A 21,342-nucleotide genomic window follows, 5' to 3' on the forward strand; every position below is an offset into this window, starting at 1 on the left:
GGGGCGATGAGGGGGGGGGTGATGAGGGGGGGAAATGTGTAGATAGTGACAGCTCCAGGAGTATGCAATAGAACACATAGGGCTGTTGCAGTGGATTGCTCCATCTGCTGAAACCCATTTCAGAGGACAGGCTACCGTGAACAGGCCCTCAATGTCTGCCACAAAGCACAAATGTCACTTTTCTCCAATCCCTGCGGCACAAAAGGAAGAGGAAAAAGAGATAATTACTGGTAATATAAAGCTCTAATCATATCAGTTAAATCATTTCCTTATGCCAGCTGTCTGATAAGTTAAAAGTGATATGTCAGATTCCTCATATACACTGGTGTGTGTAGAGCTGCTTTAATACCCGTGTTATTAAATGTTCAAAGGTTATGCATGTCACACATTACAGGTACAGTGACAAACAAGCTCCAGGGACACTTCAATCATGTGACTCAAGTTATCACCACAGACTTTATCACTAACATTCGAAGCACAGAAATGCCAGCTGGGCTTGTAAACAGTCTGCCTGTCACTAAGGACGGACGACAAATGCAGCAGAAAACCAATCCGCTTTCTCATGTCATTTACATAGTGCACATCAGGAAATACGATCAGACTCAATACGACTGGTTGGGTCAGCCTTGATGCTCCCTATGCACCAGCTTTAATGAGCCAACGTAGAAATACCTTGCCGCACTCCTTACCGGAATTAGATAAGGGTGGGTGCTCACAGTGACCGCCACTCAACAGTACAAATGAAAGGATGTCACCAACACACCAATAATATTGATTATTGGAACATCATGTCAGCAGAACTAGCGCTTTCGGGGCCACGCAGGGTCCCCTTCATCAGGCTCAGCAATGACTAACATGCAAATAAATGTCCCCAAAGCAGAATTCCTCTCACCAGGCAGCATGTCGATCTTACCCTGCGATGTGGTCATCTGCAGTGGCTCTGTGGGCACTCCACTTCACCGGCGACGTCGGGACCCGGCCTCCCCCACGTCCAGACTGGCGATGCTGCCACGTACAGTCCTCCCCGTCAGTGTGCGGCAGAAACCCCCAGCTTCTAGCCCTAGGGCGGTAGTTCTGCCCATCCATGCCTGTGCCAGGAAGGAGATAGAGTACAGGAAAGGCACAGCCATGGACAGCTATCCTGTAGGTCCCCAGCAGGCTGCCGAGGTCCCCACAAGCGCAGGAACGCCGAAAGCCGCTGGTGTTTGAAAATGTAAAGGGCAGGTATCGGCCTTAAGAAACGGGGCATTTTCACGAGTACAGGTACCCGTGAAAATGCCTGGCGTGAACGGCCCGAAAACAGATACTAGTATCGGGACATCCCTAGTTGCAGCCTTACAACGTTCCAGCATATCCCTCCGATAAGTCATAATTAAGATAGACTTTTGTCAAGAACATTGGGCCACCCACAGATCCAAATCTGGGTACATCTGGGACAGAATTTCTGCCAATTCAGCACAAATGGACGCAGTTTGATCCATGTGTACCCAGCTTTAGACTTTTGCCTGTTTACCCATTAGCAAGATTTCCTAGCGTATCACCTGAATGGGAAACAGGGACACAGACAGTTAAAAAGCTGACCAAGGTTCAAACCCTTCCCGACTCTCCAAAAAGAAACTGGAATTCTACTTTAATGAATGTAGTGCAAATATTGTACAAGTTCAAACTATAGTAGGGGGAATGTATCAAAACTTGATCAGACAATCTGGAGCAGCTGTGCATGGCAACCAATCAGCCTCTAGCTTTCAAATTCAAGCCTAACTAAACAAAGTGAAGAGAGAAGCTGATTGGTTACTATATACAACTGCTCCAGTTTTTATAAATTTCCCCCCAGTGTATACAGTAATCATTCAGCCGGACTTCTTCACCAAGTGAAAAAAAGCTTCATGAATCACGTGAGTCTTGAGCTATCTTTAGAATGTTTGCATGACAATGCAAGAGGTTAAGTTACATGTAGGCCCCAGCAGCCATTCTTACTGCGCTCCTCTCTTCTCCTCAGTTCACTGCCAGGGGCAAAGAGATATGCACGGTAGTTCCTGGAATACGGGAGCATGTGATGTCCTCTCCCATCTGCCTCATGGCAATTGGCTGCACAGACAGCAAGCTCTGTCCCAAGGAAGACACACACACACACTTTGTCAAGCCCTAGGTCACTACTGAGAGGCTGGCAGAGGGAACCTCAGATGGCAGGAGGCAGCCCAGAGACCCAACACTTTACAAAGATTCCTCAGTCACGTTCCACTCTATAAAAACAACTCAGATTGGTGGGCTGGCAGTGGGAGAGACAAGTATAAATCCTTTTGTTTGTTTCGTTTTTATATAAATGGTGCCAAAGTGGTTTTAAACTAAAACTGTTCCTTTGACCCGCATAAGCGAGCAATAAACTTTAAAGGGTATGTCAAGGCTAAACTAAAAACATTTTGTACTTTTCTGCAATACAGTCACCTTTCTCACCAGGTTTTATCAAGCTAAACACAATGCAAGTACAGATAAATAATAGTTCATGTGTCAGAAATATAGAATGCCCCCAACTTCCTCTAACCTGGCAAAACAGTTCAGAATTCCCAAGCACGTGGTGTCAGCCCTGCCTACTTCATTTCCGATGCATTATAAAGAACAAAAAATGTCAGCTGCCAAAACATTTCGGCCAAAAATGGTACTATGGGCAAAAATGCCAATATAACCAAAACAGCTGAAAATGTGGCCAAAAAAAAAATGCTGTGCACCCCTAACTTTACTCCTCCGATTCCTGCTGTTCTCCCTCGCCTGTGTTGGCAGAGGGGTTTGAAGGAGACAGACTATCAAGCTGTCAGCACCCAGTGGGGAGGACAGAAGCGGTCAGAGGTCGAGCGGGGTGTTGTGGAGAGGAGACAGCTGTCACTGGAGGCTGAGCTCTCCTCCCACACTGATCAGCCTCCTGTGACAGGCAGAGCAGTCAGGGTGGAAAGTGGAGTACAAACACTCAGCAATCCATACTGATCGTGGTTTGTACATAAAGGAGGACATAGTATGCTTACTGGGTCCCCAGTTATGAATGAACAGGAAGTGCTCTACATCACTTCCTGTTCATTCATGATTATGGACATAGTAACCGATCTTGTCCAGTCAAACTGAGGAGATAGTAACACTCAGTATAGAGGATTCCTGTTCATTCATAACTGGGGCTGGAGGAAGTAACACTCAGTATAGAGGATTCCTGTTCATTCATAACTGGGGCTGGAGGAACTGAGAACACAGAGTCCTTTATCTTTTTTCCCATTTAAAAAAAAAAAAAAAAAAAAACCAACACGCACTACAATGGTATATTTAGCAAGCCAAAAAGGTAGCCAACAGGAGAAGTTCATTGTTACAGTTTACATACATGTTAAGATTTGAAAGAAAGTTCCTTAAACTGTTTGTTATATTTACCCAATACAAGTACAAGAGCTTTCTACCCATGAAGCAAATGCCGTTACCCGTTATCATCCTGCCTAGATTGTGTGACCTCCGAGTGCCAAGGATGAAACTTGCATACACAAGTATTTTATTGAAAGGATCAAAAAATAAACAAAAACCTGCTCATGTTTTAAAGATCACAATCCCCCAAAACATAACAAACATCTGTCACAAGTCAGTTTCTTTGCATCTCTTTCAAAGCTTGTACATTGTGTCGACAGCCTTGGGCTGGTTTGCGTCAACAATTTGTTTAGATAACACGGCCTGTCCTTGTACGCTTTTTGTTACTTGAAATAGAATTCTTTATTACACTAACTGTACTTAATTATTCCAGAACGAATAAGTGACCACACACAGATACTTGCTGCCCAATCTGATCAGAGACTGTCCCATCTAAGGATAGCACCAAACACCCAGGTTCATTGTTTCTGAAATGAGTGGCTGCCTGGGAGTTTGGAAGCCAAATGCTATTGTCCAATCCGAGATAAGATGGCCCTGGAATGTCTGGCGGCTGTCCTTTAGGGCCCATTCACACCACCTCCAGACCAGATTGTTTCTGGGCCTAAAATGCATCCCAATGTTTCCTTATGCTCTTCTCGGCCTCAGTTCACACCCTGGCAGTCAGTTCCAGACCAGAAAAATACTATGTCACATTTTGTCTGGTTTGGAACGCACACAAATGCATCAAAAACGCACCGGAATGCAATAGAAAAAAACCAAACCTTTTTTTGGGACTGGTTTGGATGATCTCATCACCCCTGGACTTCCTGCTTCTGTGGAGGAGAGAGAGATGTGTGAAGATAGGAACCAAGATGGCTGAAGTAGACACTGAATTCTTTGTAGAAGTTGTTGAAGCCTGCCCAGAGCTGTATGACCTGAGGCATGGGCAATATAATAACAATAATAGGAAGATGGACAAGTGGAGAGGCATTGCTGCCCAGGTTGTCACTGACTATGATCATTTGAGCAGCTCTGGAAAGAACAACTGTGGTAAGTTCATGTCTCTCATGTGCAAGCATTGTGCTTCTCTTTTCCTGGCTATCTGCAGGTCTGGCAGAGGTCCCCCAGCAAGACCTAAAATTGAATGAGTCAAAACGCAACGCAGTGCGTTCCAGAAAAATGGTGTGAACCTGCCCTTAGTAAAGCTGGACATTCACTGGTCAACTTTTGGCCGAGTCCTTCTGAGGGCTTGTTCAAACCAAATCTGGACCAGATCTGCATGAGTTTCTGCATGTGCAGTGCGTTTTGCCACATCTTTGACGCAGTCGACTTTTGCCTAAAATGGGCTTTCAGTGCGTTTGCATGCACTCAAACGCTCTGTGAACTAAACCCCAAAATACCATTGGAATACATTGGATGCATTCTGTAACTGCTCTGCTCCACAATGTGGTGGTGGTCACTTACTGCTAATTGGTTTGACTGGGCATCAACTTTCTAACTTTAAGTGGAACTCCAATCTACAAAAACCTGTGCCGAGATAGGGAGGAAGCTTTCATTTCTGAAAACAATAGCCTTCTGGCTGTCATCGAAATCAAATGACTTCGGCGTGTGCTAAAATACACACAACGTTTTGGCTTTAAAACTGTAATTTCAGAAGCAGAGCAAGCAATGGATTGTAAGCCGGGATTTCCCATCTTCTGTGATGCAATAAGCCAAATCAGGAAGTATTAATAATTCGGCACTAGGCGCTGACCTAATGAAGTGTACTACTGAGACACAGCCTCTTCTGCAACATGTCAGCCTGTTCTATAGCACCTTGGTCATGTCTTCTATGCAACATATTTTACTAGAGGCACCGATTCTGATTATTCAGTATTGAGTACTAATATTTTTTCTTCTTCAGTACTCACCGATACCCCGATTATCAGGAAGTCGGGCGGTGGATCATGAGGTGCCGTCCGGCTTCCTGATGGTTAGGAAGCCAGCTTCCTAGCCATCAGGAAGCCGGCTCCATGCTCCCGGGGCACTGCCGGTCAGAGGGAGATCTCCCTCTGACCGGAAGTTCCAGTATTGTAGGTAGGTATTTGAGCGAGTACTAGCCCAAATACTCGGTATCGGCATCCCCAATTAAAAGTTCAGCTCCAGCCAAAACAGTCAGGAGATAAAGTGACGAGAAATCCCTCCAACAGGGCCAAGTCTCCTGTCCCACCTGATCAAAAACGTAAAGGATTTAGGACGGTTCACATTCAGGAAGATCTGCGTCTGCAAGGCACTTTTTAAAAGCTAGCCATGCACTGTGCAAATTTTACCCAGTTCTTGAGGAACCAGCTACAATTCATTCAGTGGGTGCCACTGTCGGCACCCCTTCAGACAGCATCCCTCCATCAGCTGATTGAAGGAGGCAAGTCGGAAAATCTTCGTACGAACAGAGTCCGCAGACAATGGAACATGCATAGAAACAGCGGTGATTCCTCAAGCAACAACTTGCAGCATTGATGGAGGAATCTGCTCTGTGTTTTCCATTAACCCCTTCATGACTGAGGCCTTTTTTTCATTTTTTGTACCCATGTTATATTCCACATTTTAGGCCTGAAAATTACTTAAAACCCCCCCAACATTATATATTTTCTGAATGCCAAGACCCTATAGAATAAAATGGTGGTAGTTGCAAATTTTTATGTTGCGCAATATTAGCGCAACTCCTTATTAAACCCCAAATAAAGTCGACAGTCGGCTCTACAAGTTTAAAACAGACTCCCGGCGGCAAAAGTCGCCGGGAGTCTGTTTAAACAGCCCAGATGCTGGCGACGTACACTGTACGTCGTCAGTCACGAAGGGGTTAAACAGCCCCGATGCTGGCGACGTACACTGTACGTCGTCAGTCACGTAGGCGTTAAGTCCGCAGGTTGAATGAAAAAAATAGGAGCAGTGTATGGCCAGCTATACCCCCTCTGTGCTCCACCACTGGACCCAAGTGAAATCTAAGGCACCTACAGGAATAGGGGAGCATCCTCCAAAGATGCAACCGAGTTCCTAAGCAGCCAATCTCTGAACCTAAGAGCCAACACATGGGGGCAGGTCCTGACCAAGGCCAAACTTGAGCTCACAGGAACCTTGAGGAACAAATGTAGCCACCCTCCAGAAGGAAGGACAGTGTCAGCACCAATTCAGAAACGATTTGAGGATCTACAGACGAGCGATACACAAATAACATACATTTTTGTTAAAAATACATTCCAGTACCAGATCTGTTAAGATTTAATTCCTGAGTTTAGTGTTACTTTAAAAAGTCTAATAGACCCCTGATGGCACCATAACAAGGACCCATCACATAGGCTTGTATACCTCCTTGTGATATTAATACAGTAAAGTAAAAAGTGACATATCAGCAGGAGCTCTACACTGAGTCAAAATCTGAAATATTTGGCTGTAGCACAGGGCAGTTTGCTCGCTGGAGAGCGGTACAATAATGAGTGTCTGCTGCAACAGTGAAGGTTCCTTGCAAGTCTGGGGCTGCATTTCTGCCAATAGAGTTGGAGATTTGGTCAGGATCAATGGTGTCGTCAATGCTGAGAAATACAAGCAGATACTTATCCATCATATATCAGGGAGGCATGTGATTGGCCCCCAATTTGTTCTGACGCAGGACAATGACACCAAACATACAGCCAATGTCATTTATTTTTATTATTATTATTATTATTATTATTATTATTATTATTATTATTATTATTATTATTATTATTATTATTATTATTATTATTATTATTATTATTATTATTATTATTATTATTATTATTATTATTATTATTATTATTATATTCTGTTTACATTACCAATGCAACTCGATGGAAGTTAAGAATGTTACTCACAAAGGACTTTGTGCAAGGCATGGATATGATAACTAGGTCAGATCTGTGCTTGGATTCTGCTGGTGGACAATCCACTCCATGATTTCCCTACCTATTATTAAATGTGTCGGAATTATCCCATAGTGTAAGGTCTCAACAATTCATCTACTATATCAACATATTCATCCTATTAAACATTTGCATACATAAATGAAAGAGCACCACAGAAAGAGCCCCACTACTATACATCATAAAATCACTATACTTATTTATAGCACTAAAAGGAAAAAACAAACTCCCTAAGGCATGGCTTTGCCTATATAATTATTTACATACATTGTATGGTAACAGCCATATAATGACAATCTCTAATATCAAACTATCCAATATATAACCAGATAAATATGATATTATCCTATAATATTATTATCCTTATCATCCTTTCCATTAAACATTTAAAAATTCAAAGAAAAGGAATGCATATTTTCTTACAGGACTGTTAAATTTCCAAAGGCAGACATTCAGATACTGTATATGCTGGCCCCTAAGTTTATAATATAGAAAAGCATAACCATACACAAATATGAGATAAGCAATCAATGACAAATCCACACTTCTGGTGATTTAGTAGAGCAGATCCCACTATCCATTTGCCTGGCCTAATGGTAAACTGGTAAAAAGTTCCCTTAAGTACTATTTACAGTTTACTGTTGAATGTAGAGTGCACATTATTATTATTATTATTATTAAGGATTTATATAGCGCCAACAGTTTGTGCAGCGCCTTACAATATAAGGCATTAAGAACTATCTTCATCATAAAGAAGAACAAGGAGTCCTGGAAGTGATGGTTTGGCCCCCCACAGAGCCCTGAACTCAAAATCGTGGAGTCGGTCTGGAATTAAGCTGGGTTTACACCATTTTCAAGGCCAGATCCGGAACATATTGCATTGTTTTTTTGGCGCGATTGGATTTTTTTTATTTGCTTAAAAGTGGTCTTACAGGTGCGTTCCATGCGTTTATGCGCTCCAGACCAAAGTAGGATAAGCAGTATTTTTCTGGTCTGGACTGTGGTGGTGTGTACAGAGGCCAGAAATACCATAGGGATACATTGGAATGCATTTTGAGTCCAGAAACAATCTGGTCTGGAGGTAATCTGGATGTGGTGTGAATGGGCCCTCACATGGAGAAAGAATTTAAGGAGCCGACAGACAGAAGATCTGTGCTTAGTTCTCCAAGATGTACCTTGCTACCTTCTAGGTATACTTATACAACTGTGTGCGCAAGTATACCTAGAAGGTAGCAAGGGGGGGGGAGGGTCACCCCAAATATTGATTGGATGAGGATTTCTCTTAATTTACTTTCTATTTGTTCATTGATAAAAACAAACTATTATCACTTTCACTTCTGAAAGCATTCTCACTTTACAGCTTTTTTTCACAGTACTGTATAAAAACAATGAAGGCACGTCACCACACATGGACAGTGTGAACAGGGCACTTGGGAAACAATTGTTTTCTATGTATCATGTCCACAGGATACACGCGTGGTGGAGTGCAGAAAAATGCAGCTCAATGGTCATGGTGTGATCAAGTCCTTGGAGGGGTTCACACTATAGCATTGCTAACCGTGTATTCAGCATAGGCTATCGCACAACACATCACACGCTAGGTGCTCCACCTTTCATTGTCACCTCCTGGCAGTACTGCAGAAGTGTGAGCCGTGTTGAAAGAAAAAAAAAAAAAAAGTGCATGACCAATTTTATTTTTATACCCCAACACACATTATTGCAGCAAAACGCACACCCACCAGGGAGGTGCACTGGTATGCCATTCAGAATAACTGGCAATGCATTTAGCATATTGTTCTGTGCAATAGTGTGCACTGAATTCACAGGTACCCGCCATTAGCACAGCAATATAGTGCACAACGGCCCTAAAGCCACCACATCCAATCCCTATAGCAGGGGTGGGAAAACTGCAGCCCTTCACCTGTGGTGATAGTACAAATCCAATCATGCATCTATCTCTGGTAGCCTTGCAATGCCTCATGGGATTAGTAGTTACATAACAGCTGGAGGTCCAGAGTTTGCCTGTCTCGGCCCTAGAGTCTCATAGATGGAGGCCAGGAGTTCAGACCTCACTGGCCACAGGCTTGTTCCAGATCAGCAGCTTATTGGGTAAGCATTCAAGTATCGGTTGACCAGGGCTCAACCAGAACTGGAAATAAGCAAATATGGAATAGCAAACAACAAAACAAAAAAAAAAAGAGAGTCATCAGCAGCTACTTATATAAAAATGTTACAATATTGTGAAGACAACACGGACTCCCCGAGAGTACAGACGGCTTCACAGAAAACACAACACCCCAGAGGCCATTTGCAGGACTCGGGCAAGTGTGAGGTCACAAGGGTTGACAAACACCTCCTACACAGCCTCTTATCACACTCGCCTGCCTTACATCATCATGTATATACACCAGGAGGGCGCTGCTCAACTTCACAGCAACGACTGTTATTGTGTTTTGTATTTTGTTATTTTATCAATAAAGTTTCCTAATAATAAAAAAAAATCCTCCACACAGTGTAGAGGGGACGCGAGTGAAGGCCAATACCCCGCACACCGGCCCGTACAGCAGGCTGACAGCTCTCAGTGTCAGGGAAGAAGTTAGTGTGTCAGTCTTCTCACCTCTGTGTAGACAGCTGATGATGATTCTGGTGGTACAGGAACAGCTGGGGCCGGACATGGTCCCGCCGAGGTGCCCGGTCTGACAGCTCAGGTAGCCGGACGGAGGAGGCGTACACAGAGCCCACTTCCACGGAGACGGCTACCGCTCAGGCCTCCAAACGATCTGAATGCTGAGTGGGCCGGAGGACCTTTGATGACGTCGCTCTCACGTGGTCCGGCCGATGCGTGGGCGGGGCTAGGTGTCTTCGATGTGCGACAGGAGGCGGAGCAGATCCGGGCATGCAGATAGTCACCTGTGTCAGTTGTGCTTCATAACAATGTACATAGAAAACTTTCTCAGGGGAATCCTGGGAAATAAAATGAGATCTCTGGGAACCCCTAAAATAAAGTCCCCATTCATGCTTGAGGCGTTTTGTTGTATTTGCAACAATAGTCAACATGAAGGATCTTATAACTTTCAATGGTGTCCCTTCACACCTGAGCGCAGTGTCATTTGAAAAAGCGTTTGAGCCTCTTTTTGGGCAGAATCATGCGTTTTTGGCCCTATAGACTTCAAGGGGGCGTCTTAAAAAAAAACAACGCACGTTTTTTCTAGCCGCTGGCTCCTCCTCTTAGTAACTAGCTTTCCATTGGCTAAAATAAAAGCGTTCAAGCCTAAAAAAGTGCAAAGTGTTCCAAAATCGACTGAAAATCTCCTCACTTAAAGTAGAAGCAAAGTCAATAAAATAAAAAAAAAGATACTGTTTTGCTGCAAAGTGGGGATGGTCAGCGGAAGAGACATGTAAAGTCTGTTGCCAAAAAAAAAGAAAATTCTTCCTCTCTCCCCCTCTGATTTTTTTATGTTCTGTGTACAATGTATGGAGGCTGCACAGTGCAGCGTACACACTCAGCTCATTCATAGCGTCTCGAAGATGCCGGAGAGGATGTAACTCCTGTGCTCACATGCAAGTGTTACATCATCAGTGCCCAGCCAATGGCTGGAGAGGACGTCTAGGAATCCAGAAGTGGTGCTGGCAGAGATGATTGGCAATAGGACAGCACTGAGGATCGATCTGACACTGCTGCACATCATACTTGCACACTATGAAAGAACATTTAAAAAGTGGTTTACTTCCGCTTTAACTGTAATAGGAGCTTTAAGCTCACAGTACAGTAAATATCTGAATGCTGGGATCACAAAAGTACTAGTGTTGACTAGGGGAGCACCGAAATTTCAGCCACCAAAATATTTCGGCTGAAAATTTTACTTTGGCCAAAATGGCAATAGCACCATAATGGCCGAAAATTCAATGCATCCCTAGCTTCTCTCTTCCCCGCTGGGTGCCGGGCTGTGTCCCCTCCGATACCTGCTGCTCTCTTCTGCCTGTGTCGGCAGAGGCAGCAGGGATCTGAGGGGACACAGAGGATCTAGCTGCTGGCACCCAGCAGGGAGGAAAGAAGCTTTCAGGAGGCCGAGCTGGGCCGTGCAGGGAGGAGAGTTGTCAGGTGTCACAGGAGGCCAAGCTCTCCTCCGGCACCGCCCCGCTCGGCCTCCTGTGACAGGCAGAGCAGTCAGAAGTGATCACTGAGTGTTTGTAAATAACTGAGGACATAGTAAGTATGCTTACTGTGTCCCCAGTTATGAATAAACAGGAAGTGTTCTACATCGGTTCCTGTTCATTCATGACTGTGGACATAGTAACTGATACTATCTCCACAGTTTATGAATGGACAGAAGCACTCAGTATAGAGGCTTCCTGTTCGTTCATTCATAACAGGGGCTGCAGAGAGGTTTAGGACTCTGTGTCCTTAATCTCTATTTCTATTTTAAAAGGCAAATATCAGGGATCTGTTTAGACCCCCAATATTTCCCGAGAGCCCCAGACAGTAAAGCAAAAAAAAATTAATTAAAAAATATTTTAAAAAGTTTGGAAAAATACACCAGTTTCGGTTTCGGTCTGACAGTATTTTTATTTGGCACCACCCAGCTCCAGAAAGTCTATTTCAAAATTAGAGAACTCTGGGCAAATAAAATCTTAACCCTTGCAGTGGGTCTACCCCTGCACTGCAACGCTTAAATGCTCATTTTGTCTAGGGAGCTAAAATAAAAAAGATATACTTACCCGAACGGTGATCCCGGCTGGCTCCTAGACCGCTCCCTCCTGTCTTTTCCTCCTTTCCAGCGATGATATGTCCCTCGGCATCCTCATGTGTATAGGATGTGAGGGCTCACAGGACCTTACACTGCCAGAGTGGAGGGGGAGCGAGGCTGAAGGGACCGGTCTAGGAGCCAGCCAGAATCACGGTTTGGGTGTATAAATCCCCCGAAGTGGCAGCACAGATAAAGAGACATGTCCTCTTCATTAGACCTTTAATGTCACCTATGGACCCACAAAAAAAGCTGATAAAGCACAGATGACAGGCTGAAACTGGAAGTGAAGAAATACACATCGCATCTGGTTTCAGTGATCGGAGGGGAAATCAGTTGGAAGTGTGCTGATCTCACTCCGATCCAGGCGCAGAGACCCGCCGAGCATGTCCCAGGCCTGCATAGGGGATAGCAGAGTCCTGGATAGCTGGCAGCGGAGGCGCCGGCTGTAAAAAAAAGGTAAGGAAAACAATACCGTGGTCTTGGTATAACCACTTTAGAACAGCGCCGTTTATATACGTATGCCTGTCTAGAAGTAGGTAAAGCAACACACATTTAGCATGTGTACATGTGCATCATTGTTGCCTGTAACTAGCTCACTGGCCTCATTACATGTGAGATGAAAACAGTACCATTTACTGACATTGATTCATAAACTCTTGCTGGATCCTCTGCAGCCTGAAAGCTCTGAAAGTGGCCCCTCCCCGCTCTTAGGAACCTGGGATGCTCTGGCCGGGAAATCCCACCCAGCTTCTGGCAACCAGTGGTGTCACTGGTTGCATACTCAGGGTGAAACATGGTCACATTGCAATATCTGTAACTTTACATCAGAGCTATCAAACTTGGGAAGCGAAGCCCATGATTGCATACACAGTGGCTGGGGTCAGTTATTTTAATCTAGTGTTAGTTCCCAAAACCAGCACAAGAGGTCTCACAAGGTTGTCATAGCAGAGGAAACAAGGAACGCAGAGGACACAAGCATGGCAAGAAGCGTATGCGAGAGAGTTTTATTATGAAATATATGGGCTCATTCACACTGGAATGCAGTGCACTGCAGTGCATTATACTAGGCAGCCTATTCAAAATAAATGGGATGACAATGCATACAAAGTAGGCCGTGTACCATTTTATTTTATAACACACAAAACTTATTTTTTTTCTAAGCATGGCATACCTGTAAAAGATAAATGTAAATATAATGTCATCTGCAACATTTACTAAAAAATCAGCTCTGCATGCTGACTTAAAATCATCTTACATTCATTAATTAAACAAACTTGTTTTTCATTTACTGATATAGAGATCATCTACTTCCTGGTCCAGTTCTGGCACAAATGATGTACGTGCCAAAGTGTTGTATCCTGGTAAGGTTACATCAGCAGAGCATTGCTGGGAAGTCTCATCTGTAATCTCATGAGATCTCGAGGACAGGCATTTTCCTCCCCTGAGATGATGTGCATGGTCACATGTTCTAGTCACATGCCTCGTCACATGTGCCGGAGATCCAGGAAGTAACAGGAGAGCTACCGGTAGTAATCTGCCCATAGTTAACATGGCCATTGTCAGAGGACTGGGGAAGAAAAGACAATAAAGGTATGCGAAGAATACAAAGCCGGCAATTATCTAGAAGTATGTGTTTGTAGATTGTCATTACTAAACATTTCTAAAGGTGTGTTTGTTGTAATTTTAACCCCTTAGTGACCAGTGATGTCTATAGTACATCACTGGCATCGGTCCCGTTTAAACAGACTCCTGGCGTTAGCCTTCAGGACTCTGTTTACAATTGTAAAGCCGACTGTCGGATTTACAATAGAAGCGATCTGGCGACTCAATTGTCACCCGATCGCTTCTCCGGGCCGGTAAACGGGCCACCCCCCGCCCTGTTTCCCTGGCTCCGCTGCCCCTCCTACAGGTGTCTTTGGTGTCGGGGGGAAGCTGGGGAGGAGATCGGCGAACATCCGTTCACCAATCCCCTCCTTGTACTATGGGACCGGGAGCGATGCAGATTACATCACTTCCGGTCCCATAGCTGTCAGTGCTGAGCTCCTGAAGCCCAGCAATAAGATATTGAAGTGCGATCTGCACTTTAATAGCTTATTTCAAAAGTAAAGGTGACACTAGGGGTCTTTTGGAGCCCTAGTGTCACCTTAAAGAGGACCTGTCACTGCCAATCTGCTATCACATGGGGGGGCTTGTAAGCCCTCCTATGTGATAGCAATTAAAGTAAAGTAAAAAAAAAAAGCAATAACAGTTTTCACAACTAATATTAAATGAAATAAATGTAAACATAATTTAAAAAATGTAAAGTCCCCCGCGAGAACGCACGATTTCACGTAAACACACATCGTATGAAAACAACGATCACGCTACACATAATTTTAAGGCCAATATTTATGTGTATCTCTAAATTTTTTGACCTGTGGCGTCATCTATGGACTTTTTGGGGTACTGAATTTTGCTGCAGTTTTGACGGACGCACACAATTTTTAACCTGGACAGGTTGGGTATCTATTTACTCGTTATAACCTCATCTTTTATATATATTTTTAAATGGGTATTTAACCAGGGTCGCAGCGCTCGCAATTGCGACCGGGCCCTGGCACTCCGCCTGCTGGGGGGGCCCTGCGAGGAAGAAGAGGGACCCCCCGAGATCGTGCCGCTCCTTCCCTCGCCCAAATGCTTCGATGCCTAGCTTGATACTTCCGGTATCAGGAAGTCGGGCAGCGCGTCATTACACGCTGCCTGGCTTCCTGATTGGCTGGGAAGCCGGCTCCATACTCTCTCCTCACTTGTGAAGCTGGCCAATCAGGAAGCCAGACGCCATGTAATGACGCAACACCCGGTTTTCTGATTGGTCGGGAAGCCGGCTTCATGCTCCCTCGTCACCTCATGACGAGGGAGCATGGAGCCGGCTTCCCAGCCAATCAGGAAGCCAGGTGGCGAGTCATTACACAGCAGGAGGCTTCCTGATTGGCCAGGAAGCTGGCTCCATGCTTTCTCGTCACCTAGTGACGAGAAGCATGGGGTCGGCTTCTCTGCTAATAGGGAAGCCGGGTGACGAGTCTTTATATGGGGCCCAGCCTCCCGGCTAATCAGGAAGCCATTACATGCCACCTGGCTTCCTGAATGGGACTTCAGGTACTCGGTATTCGGTATCGGCGAGTACTGGAAAAAAATAACAGTACTCGTACGCGATACCAAAATACCGGTATTGGTGCATCCTTACTATTTATCCTGGTGACTCGTTATCACTGAGAAAGAAAGAAAACCACAAATATTGAGTTGTCACCAGAACAGGAATACAAAGGAAATCTGCCAAAGGGAACACCAAAGGCGCGTTCAGTTGCTCACCTGCTGCGAGTGCTGAGCTAGCAAACCGCCACTGAACGCTGTGCTGCTAACTTAGCACTGGCAGCGGAAGTGAATGTGGATGCAGAGTGCTGAGTGTGATGGAGAAGGTGGGGACAGAGAACCAGCGGCCATTTTAACTGTGGGCACACCTGTCATCACTGGAGAACGGTGTCTAAACCCCGATAGAGGACATCAATTCAGCGTGGGAAAATACAATTTAATGTTTGGTGGACGAGCACACCAAATATTTGTTGGAAAATTATATTTATTAGTCAAAAATATTATCCTCGGCCATTTTGCTTAGCACTGTGCAGCCAAAGCTTTCAGAGAAGCTGCTGCAGTCAACTGAAGTGCTGCAGAACAGCTACTCAGGAACTGAACACACCTCAGTTCTGGAAACAACCAAGGATTTCCCTTACTTTGGAGAGATTTCCTCTCACTTCCTGTTGTGACTATGTCACAGAAACTGAAGGGAAATCTCCACCAATGAATTCATAGGGTTACAACCATCACTTACTCTGTCCAAAACGTAAAAAAAAAAGTTTTGGCTTTAGTTCCCCAAAATCCCCAAGAGGCCCTTGTCCCTATCGGCACAGGGACAAGGTGCCTTTCCAGGGGCTTTTGTTTTTTAATGGGGTCCCTCCTAACAGACCTAAAGGGTCTTGTATTGTTTGGGAGGGGGGACCACACTTTTTTTTTTTTTTTTAATTTAATTTTTGTCTTTACAAATGGAATTTTTGCTGCAGCAGCTTCTTTACATCGTACAGATTTGCCACTTTACAGGCAGTCTAAGGGGACCCCCCAGGCACGATATTGAAAGGAATTTCTTATTTAATTGTTACCCTTTAAGTGATGCTAATATAATTCCTTTAAAAACTGTGTTTTTTTTAAATATTTTTGTTCATTGATACATGTCCCCCAGGGCAGTACCCGGATCCCAATACACTTCTTATGGCCAATAACTTGCATATAAGCCTTCAAAATGGGGTCAATTGATTTTCAAAGTTCTACCCCCATAGACTTGCATTGAGTTCGAGTTCAAACTTTTTCCATGTTCTAAAGTTCGAATTCGAACCGAACAAGGGGGGTGTTCGGCCCATCACTTCCAAAGCCAGGAAAGATGACAAGCAACACATAACATATGAAAAGGAAAAACATGTCCTCCGCACAGGATGCAGAGAGAAGCCTGCATTTTACACTGCAAGCGTTAGAAAACACTCTAGTCACCATAGCAACGCTAGAGCAACGCCCAGCCAGGACGCTAAGCTCTATCATATGATAGCTAGGAGGACGCTCCTCCCACTCAGTATCCGGGTCATATGACCATGACGTTACGCAAGGCCCTGAGGCCGGGTGTCAACTGCGGATACTCTGGTCTCCATAGTAACGTTTTCAGAAACGCAACCAGGAAGCAAAGCCATATCACATGACGGCATGATGCTCCTCCCACTCCTCAGCTTTGTCATATGACCGTGACGTTTGGGTCCTGCGGCCCGGTGACCGGTGTCGGTTGTGGTGGAGGGAGAGAGCGGGCGGCATTAGTCAGAGGGTGCGCAGACAGGAAGTCCCGGACTCTTCAGTAGAGGGGAGGTAATGTGTGCTCAGCGCTGTCAGGGACACTGACATTGATATGGGAAGGATGTCTGCAGCATGCCTGGTGACCACGGAGTGTCTGAGCTAATTGTTCCTGGGTGTGAGCAGCCGTATGGCCTCAGGTATAAAAGTGGAGGGAAGACTGATTAGTCAGCCATGGGGCTCCTGTACACAAATGTACAACATGCATTCAGATCTGTCATGTACAGGACAGTACTGTGTGCTATGTGCCCAGTCACATGGCTCTATTATGGTCCATGGTGTTTAGCTGCTGAAACTAAAAACAATTTTGTCTGCAGTCTGATTTCAGCCATCTTTTGTTACATGTGCATGCAAACATTCACATTAGTAAATGGACCCTGTGCACCGCTGCCTAATGAATTTGAGTCCGGCATGTAAACGCCAACCATGCATAGGCAATGGCGGCAGTGCTGACCTCGGCCTTCAGTTATTCTGCATCTGCACCACTGCTGCATGAATGAATCAATCGTGGGGAGAGGCAAACGTCAATTGCGTGCACAATGGGGGAGGGATCTATCAAAACTGGAGCTGTTGTCCATAGTAACCAATCAACTTCTCTCCAGTTTGTTCAGTTAAAAAGGAACTGCTGGAATTACCAAAATTAATCCTTGCAGTGGGGCTACCCCTGCACTGTGAGGGTTAACTGCTTGTTTTATTATCTAGGGGCTGGGTTACAGAAGATGTATTTGCTTGAACCTCGATCCTGCCTGGTTGCTGGATCGGTCCCTGCAGCCTCTTCTTCCCTGGGCTCCGGCGATTCTAAGCCCCGCTGACGTCCTCACTTCTAATACAGGTCCATATGCCAAGGGACACGCAACAGCTAGGAGGAGAGAGGTGAGCGCTGACTGCTACGGGACGGAGGTTTGGGTGAGTATATCTTCTGTATTGCGGCCTCTAGACAAAAATGAGCAGTTAACCATTGCAGTGCAGGGCTAGCCCCACTTCAAGGCTTAAAGTGTCACTAAACTCAGGATTTAAATCTTAAAAATGTATTAAAATACCCTAACTATCAAAAATGTATTTTTTTTTTTTTGTCACGCGGCTGTAGATCCTGAAATCATCTCTGAATTGGTGCTGACACTGTCCTTCCTTCTGGAGGGGGGCTACTTTTGTTCCCCATGGTCCCTGTGTGTTGTAATGATGGACTACAATCTCTCGTTTACCAATTAGTATTGAGATTGTAGTCCATCATTGGCGTGAGCTTGGATCAGTGGCTACTTTACAACACACACAGGGACCATGGGGAACAAAAGTAGCCACCCTCCAGAAGGAAGGACAGTGTCCGCACCAATTCAGAGGTGATTTGAGGATCTACAGCCGAGTGATACACAAAAAAGATACATTTTTGATTGTTCCCAGAATAATCAGAAGGCTAATGCAATGCTTCAGCATAGAAACATGCAGCTAATGTTTATGCAGAAACATTGTAGCGAAAAGCCGCTACATATAGGGATTTCCTGATCTGCATACCGCACTGCTGTCGCTGTCAGACACCCGATTCCTAAAAGGGATCCGGTGTCTGAAAAAGCTTAAAACTTTCATGAATGGAGTCCTGAGGGCTCATACTGAGGTCTCCATTAATGAACGGTAACTGCTGATTCTCAGAAATGACATAAATCCGAATAGCTGATCATGTACAGTGTACGTGATCGGTCATTTAGGCAGTTAGTGGCGGGGACGTACAGTGTATGTCTCCCGCGTCACAAAGGGTTTAAAGTAGAGCTCAAGCTACAATATTTTTTTTTTTGTATATTGTTAGGGAAATTATAACCCATATCTATTTTTTTGCCTTGTGGTTCCCACCCTGCTTCTCATAGGATTTCCCTTCATTGCCTCTCCGATAGCCGCAACAGGAAGTGAGATGAAATCCCTTAAAAGAGAAGGAAAACCCTGGTGGTCAGCAGAGAATAGATGGGAAAGGAATAGATGGGAAATCTTCCAATGGGGACAGTTGGGGGAACTGTCCCCATTGAAAGATTTCCCATCTATTCCTGTTCTGATAACAAACCAAAAGTTGGGATTTTCTTCTCAGTGATATTGGTCTCCAAGACAAATAGTGAGGGTGGATCTCCCCATTGAGGACACAGACTGCAATAATACCTGACAGAACTTGTAATTCCTCTCCATGCTATCCAAAACTAAAAAAATAGTTTTGGCTTTAATTAGTTTCAAATAGGGGACCTGGAATGCTGCGCCCAACATCACCCAAGAGGACGCACATAATAGATCTGGCCAGGGACTGCGGACGTGCCATGAGACTGAGATCAATGCTGTTACAGCCCCTTTACAAATAATTGCTTCCACACTTTCTCATCTGTTCTCTTACTTTGGAATCTTTTTCCCTAACACAGGTTCTCTTTCGCACTTGGGGTTGTACTGCCTGTTTTTTTCCAGCACAGCTGTGGTGCAAGACGAGGCAATTTGCCTTGTTCCAGATGGGCTCAGTTCAGTGGTGTGTGTGTGATGGAAACCGGTATGGCATGCAGTACTTTGTTTTTTTTCGGGGGGTCAGGTAGCTGAGGATTGGTTTGCCTTGCTGTTTGTTTGTGGAGACACAGCTTATTAGCACACACGAGGGTGGCTCCATAGGACTCTAGAAAGGAGTCACCATAAAACACTATCAGGGCCAGTGATCAAGAGCCCAGCTGATTCTGCAGGAAACTGAACTTTTCAAACATCAAGGAGCAGCATCCACTGTAAGGGATATAGCCAGCATTTGAAATGGCTTAAAAACTTTTTGACTTTTTAATATAATTTTCACATCTGTGTCCAACGGTTGATATTTCACTTCCTGTCTCTCAGATACAGAAGGAAGTGAGAGGAAATCTCTCTAAAGTGAAGGGAACCCTCTCACAGACTTTTCAGTCCACGTGACAGTGAATGAATCTTCCTTGCGCTCTGGAAGCGGCTGCAGAAGGTTGATTTCGTGAAAGTGACTGGAGTGTTGTAGAACAAATTCATTTTGATATTTTAATATTGCAGTTTTTTTTCCTGGTAAACGTGGAAAAAAAAGGAATGGGATGAAGTTCCTGTTGGAGGATTAGTGTTACTAAATAACAGGACATAACATGAAGTGTGTTCCCCGGCAGGCATTGATTCTATCTGAGCAGAGTTGTGCGTTTATTCATTTTTTACTGTGTGTAAGGCAGTTGGAGGCCCCGTCATAAAGTACAATGCTCATTTTGTGGCTGCCTGATGAGAGCGATCTATCCCTTCAGTTGGAGCAGTGTACTTTAGCAGATTGTTTCTAGTATTTCATTATTTCTGCATTCAGTTTCCTGTTGTGACTCTATTAGGCTGCCATCTGTTCTGATTCTTGCTGGTCATATGCAGCTCGTATTGGAGTTTTGTTTTTTAATAACACATGGCCTGTAGTTAAAGGAGAAGTATGAGGTGAGTGCTTTACACTCACCTCATAGTTCTAGCCGACCTGTGACAATGAGACTGTCACAGGTCGGCTCAGTAGATCGGGAGGTGAGCGAACACATAGCGGCGTTCGCTCACCTCTCGATACTGTCACGGCTCTCTGCCGTGACAGGGGAGGGACTGGATTCCACCCTCCCCGCTCCGATCTGCCAGCGCTGACTGGCGGATCGGACGGGGGAGGGGGCGGCTACAGCTGGCTCTGCCTCTAGATAGGCAGAGCCAGCTGTCACTCATGCAGCTGGGTGGATCCAGACATAATTGTCGGGATCCGCTTCAGCTGCGGCGTCTCAGTATACTGTGAGCTGTAGCTCGCAGTATACTGAGCTTAGGGTGACGGGAGGACGCTAGTTTGTGTCCTCCCGTTACCCTAAGGAGAACTATGGGGAAAAGCCCTGACCCCATAGTTCTCCTTTAATATTATTGCAACACAAAGAGCCTAATGCATGGAAAATTGGGAAGTTTTGTTTTGTATAGTTGTATCATTCACATAGGGAAAGGGATTTTCTTGTGTAAGAAGTTTGCTTCTGCAAACCTGCAATATATAATTATTCTAGTTTACCATTTTTTTTAGGTGACTGGAAGGTGTTTTTTTAATGCAATAAAGGGAAGTTAAATTTTTCATTTGGGTGAGGAAGGTGAAAGTTGGCTTTTTTTGTTGGGAGTATGAAGAAGTATCACAAGTAGGAAAAGACCTACTTAGATGGAGTTGCTAACGCCAGCCCTTCGGGTGTTTAGTAGCTGGCTGGTTCTTTTGCTTTAATGTGGACCTGTAGTCAGGCTATAGACAGTTATGTTTTTGTTTTTCTCACATTCTTAAAAGAGAACTAACCTTTTTTGGCTATAGTTCTCTTCAGGGTCACGCCGTTGACAAAAAAATCACTATATAGAGGGCTATTGGCCTCTATATTCTG

The 21,342-nt window shown here is 44.7% G+C and overlaps 1 protein-coding gene across 2 annotated transcripts in view; it reads right to left on the reverse strand.

The window, feature by feature from the left end:
• Window positions 1-20,809, reverse strand: part of CLPX (caseinolytic mitochondrial matrix peptidase chaperone subunit) — a 58,315-nt gene extending 37,506 nt beyond the window's left edge. For both annotated transcript variants that reach the window (XM_018573950.1, XM_018573949.1), the window contains exons 1-3: window positions 20,798-20,809; window positions 14,880-14,887; window positions 9,913-10,036 (exon numbers count right to left, since the gene is read on the reverse strand). In XM_018573950.1, coding sequence (XP_018429452.1) covers window positions 9,913-9,970 — 58 coding nt within the window. In that variant the 5' untranslated portion in view covers window positions 9,971-10,036; window positions 14,880-14,887; window positions 20,798-20,809. The remainder of the gene's footprint in view (window positions 1-9,912; window positions 10,037-14,879; window positions 14,888-20,797) is intronic.
• Between the last annotated feature and the right edge of the window lie 533 nt (window positions 20,810-21,342).

This window comes from Nanorana parkeri, unplaced genomic scaffold, assembly GCF_000935625.1.
Source record: "Nanorana parkeri isolate BGI_ZX_2015 unplaced genomic scaffold, ASM93562v1 scaffold2635, whole genome shotgun sequence".
In the NCBI taxonomy this organism is placed as follows: domain Eukaryota; kingdom Metazoa; phylum Chordata; class Amphibia; order Anura; family Dicroglossidae; genus Nanorana; species Nanorana parkeri.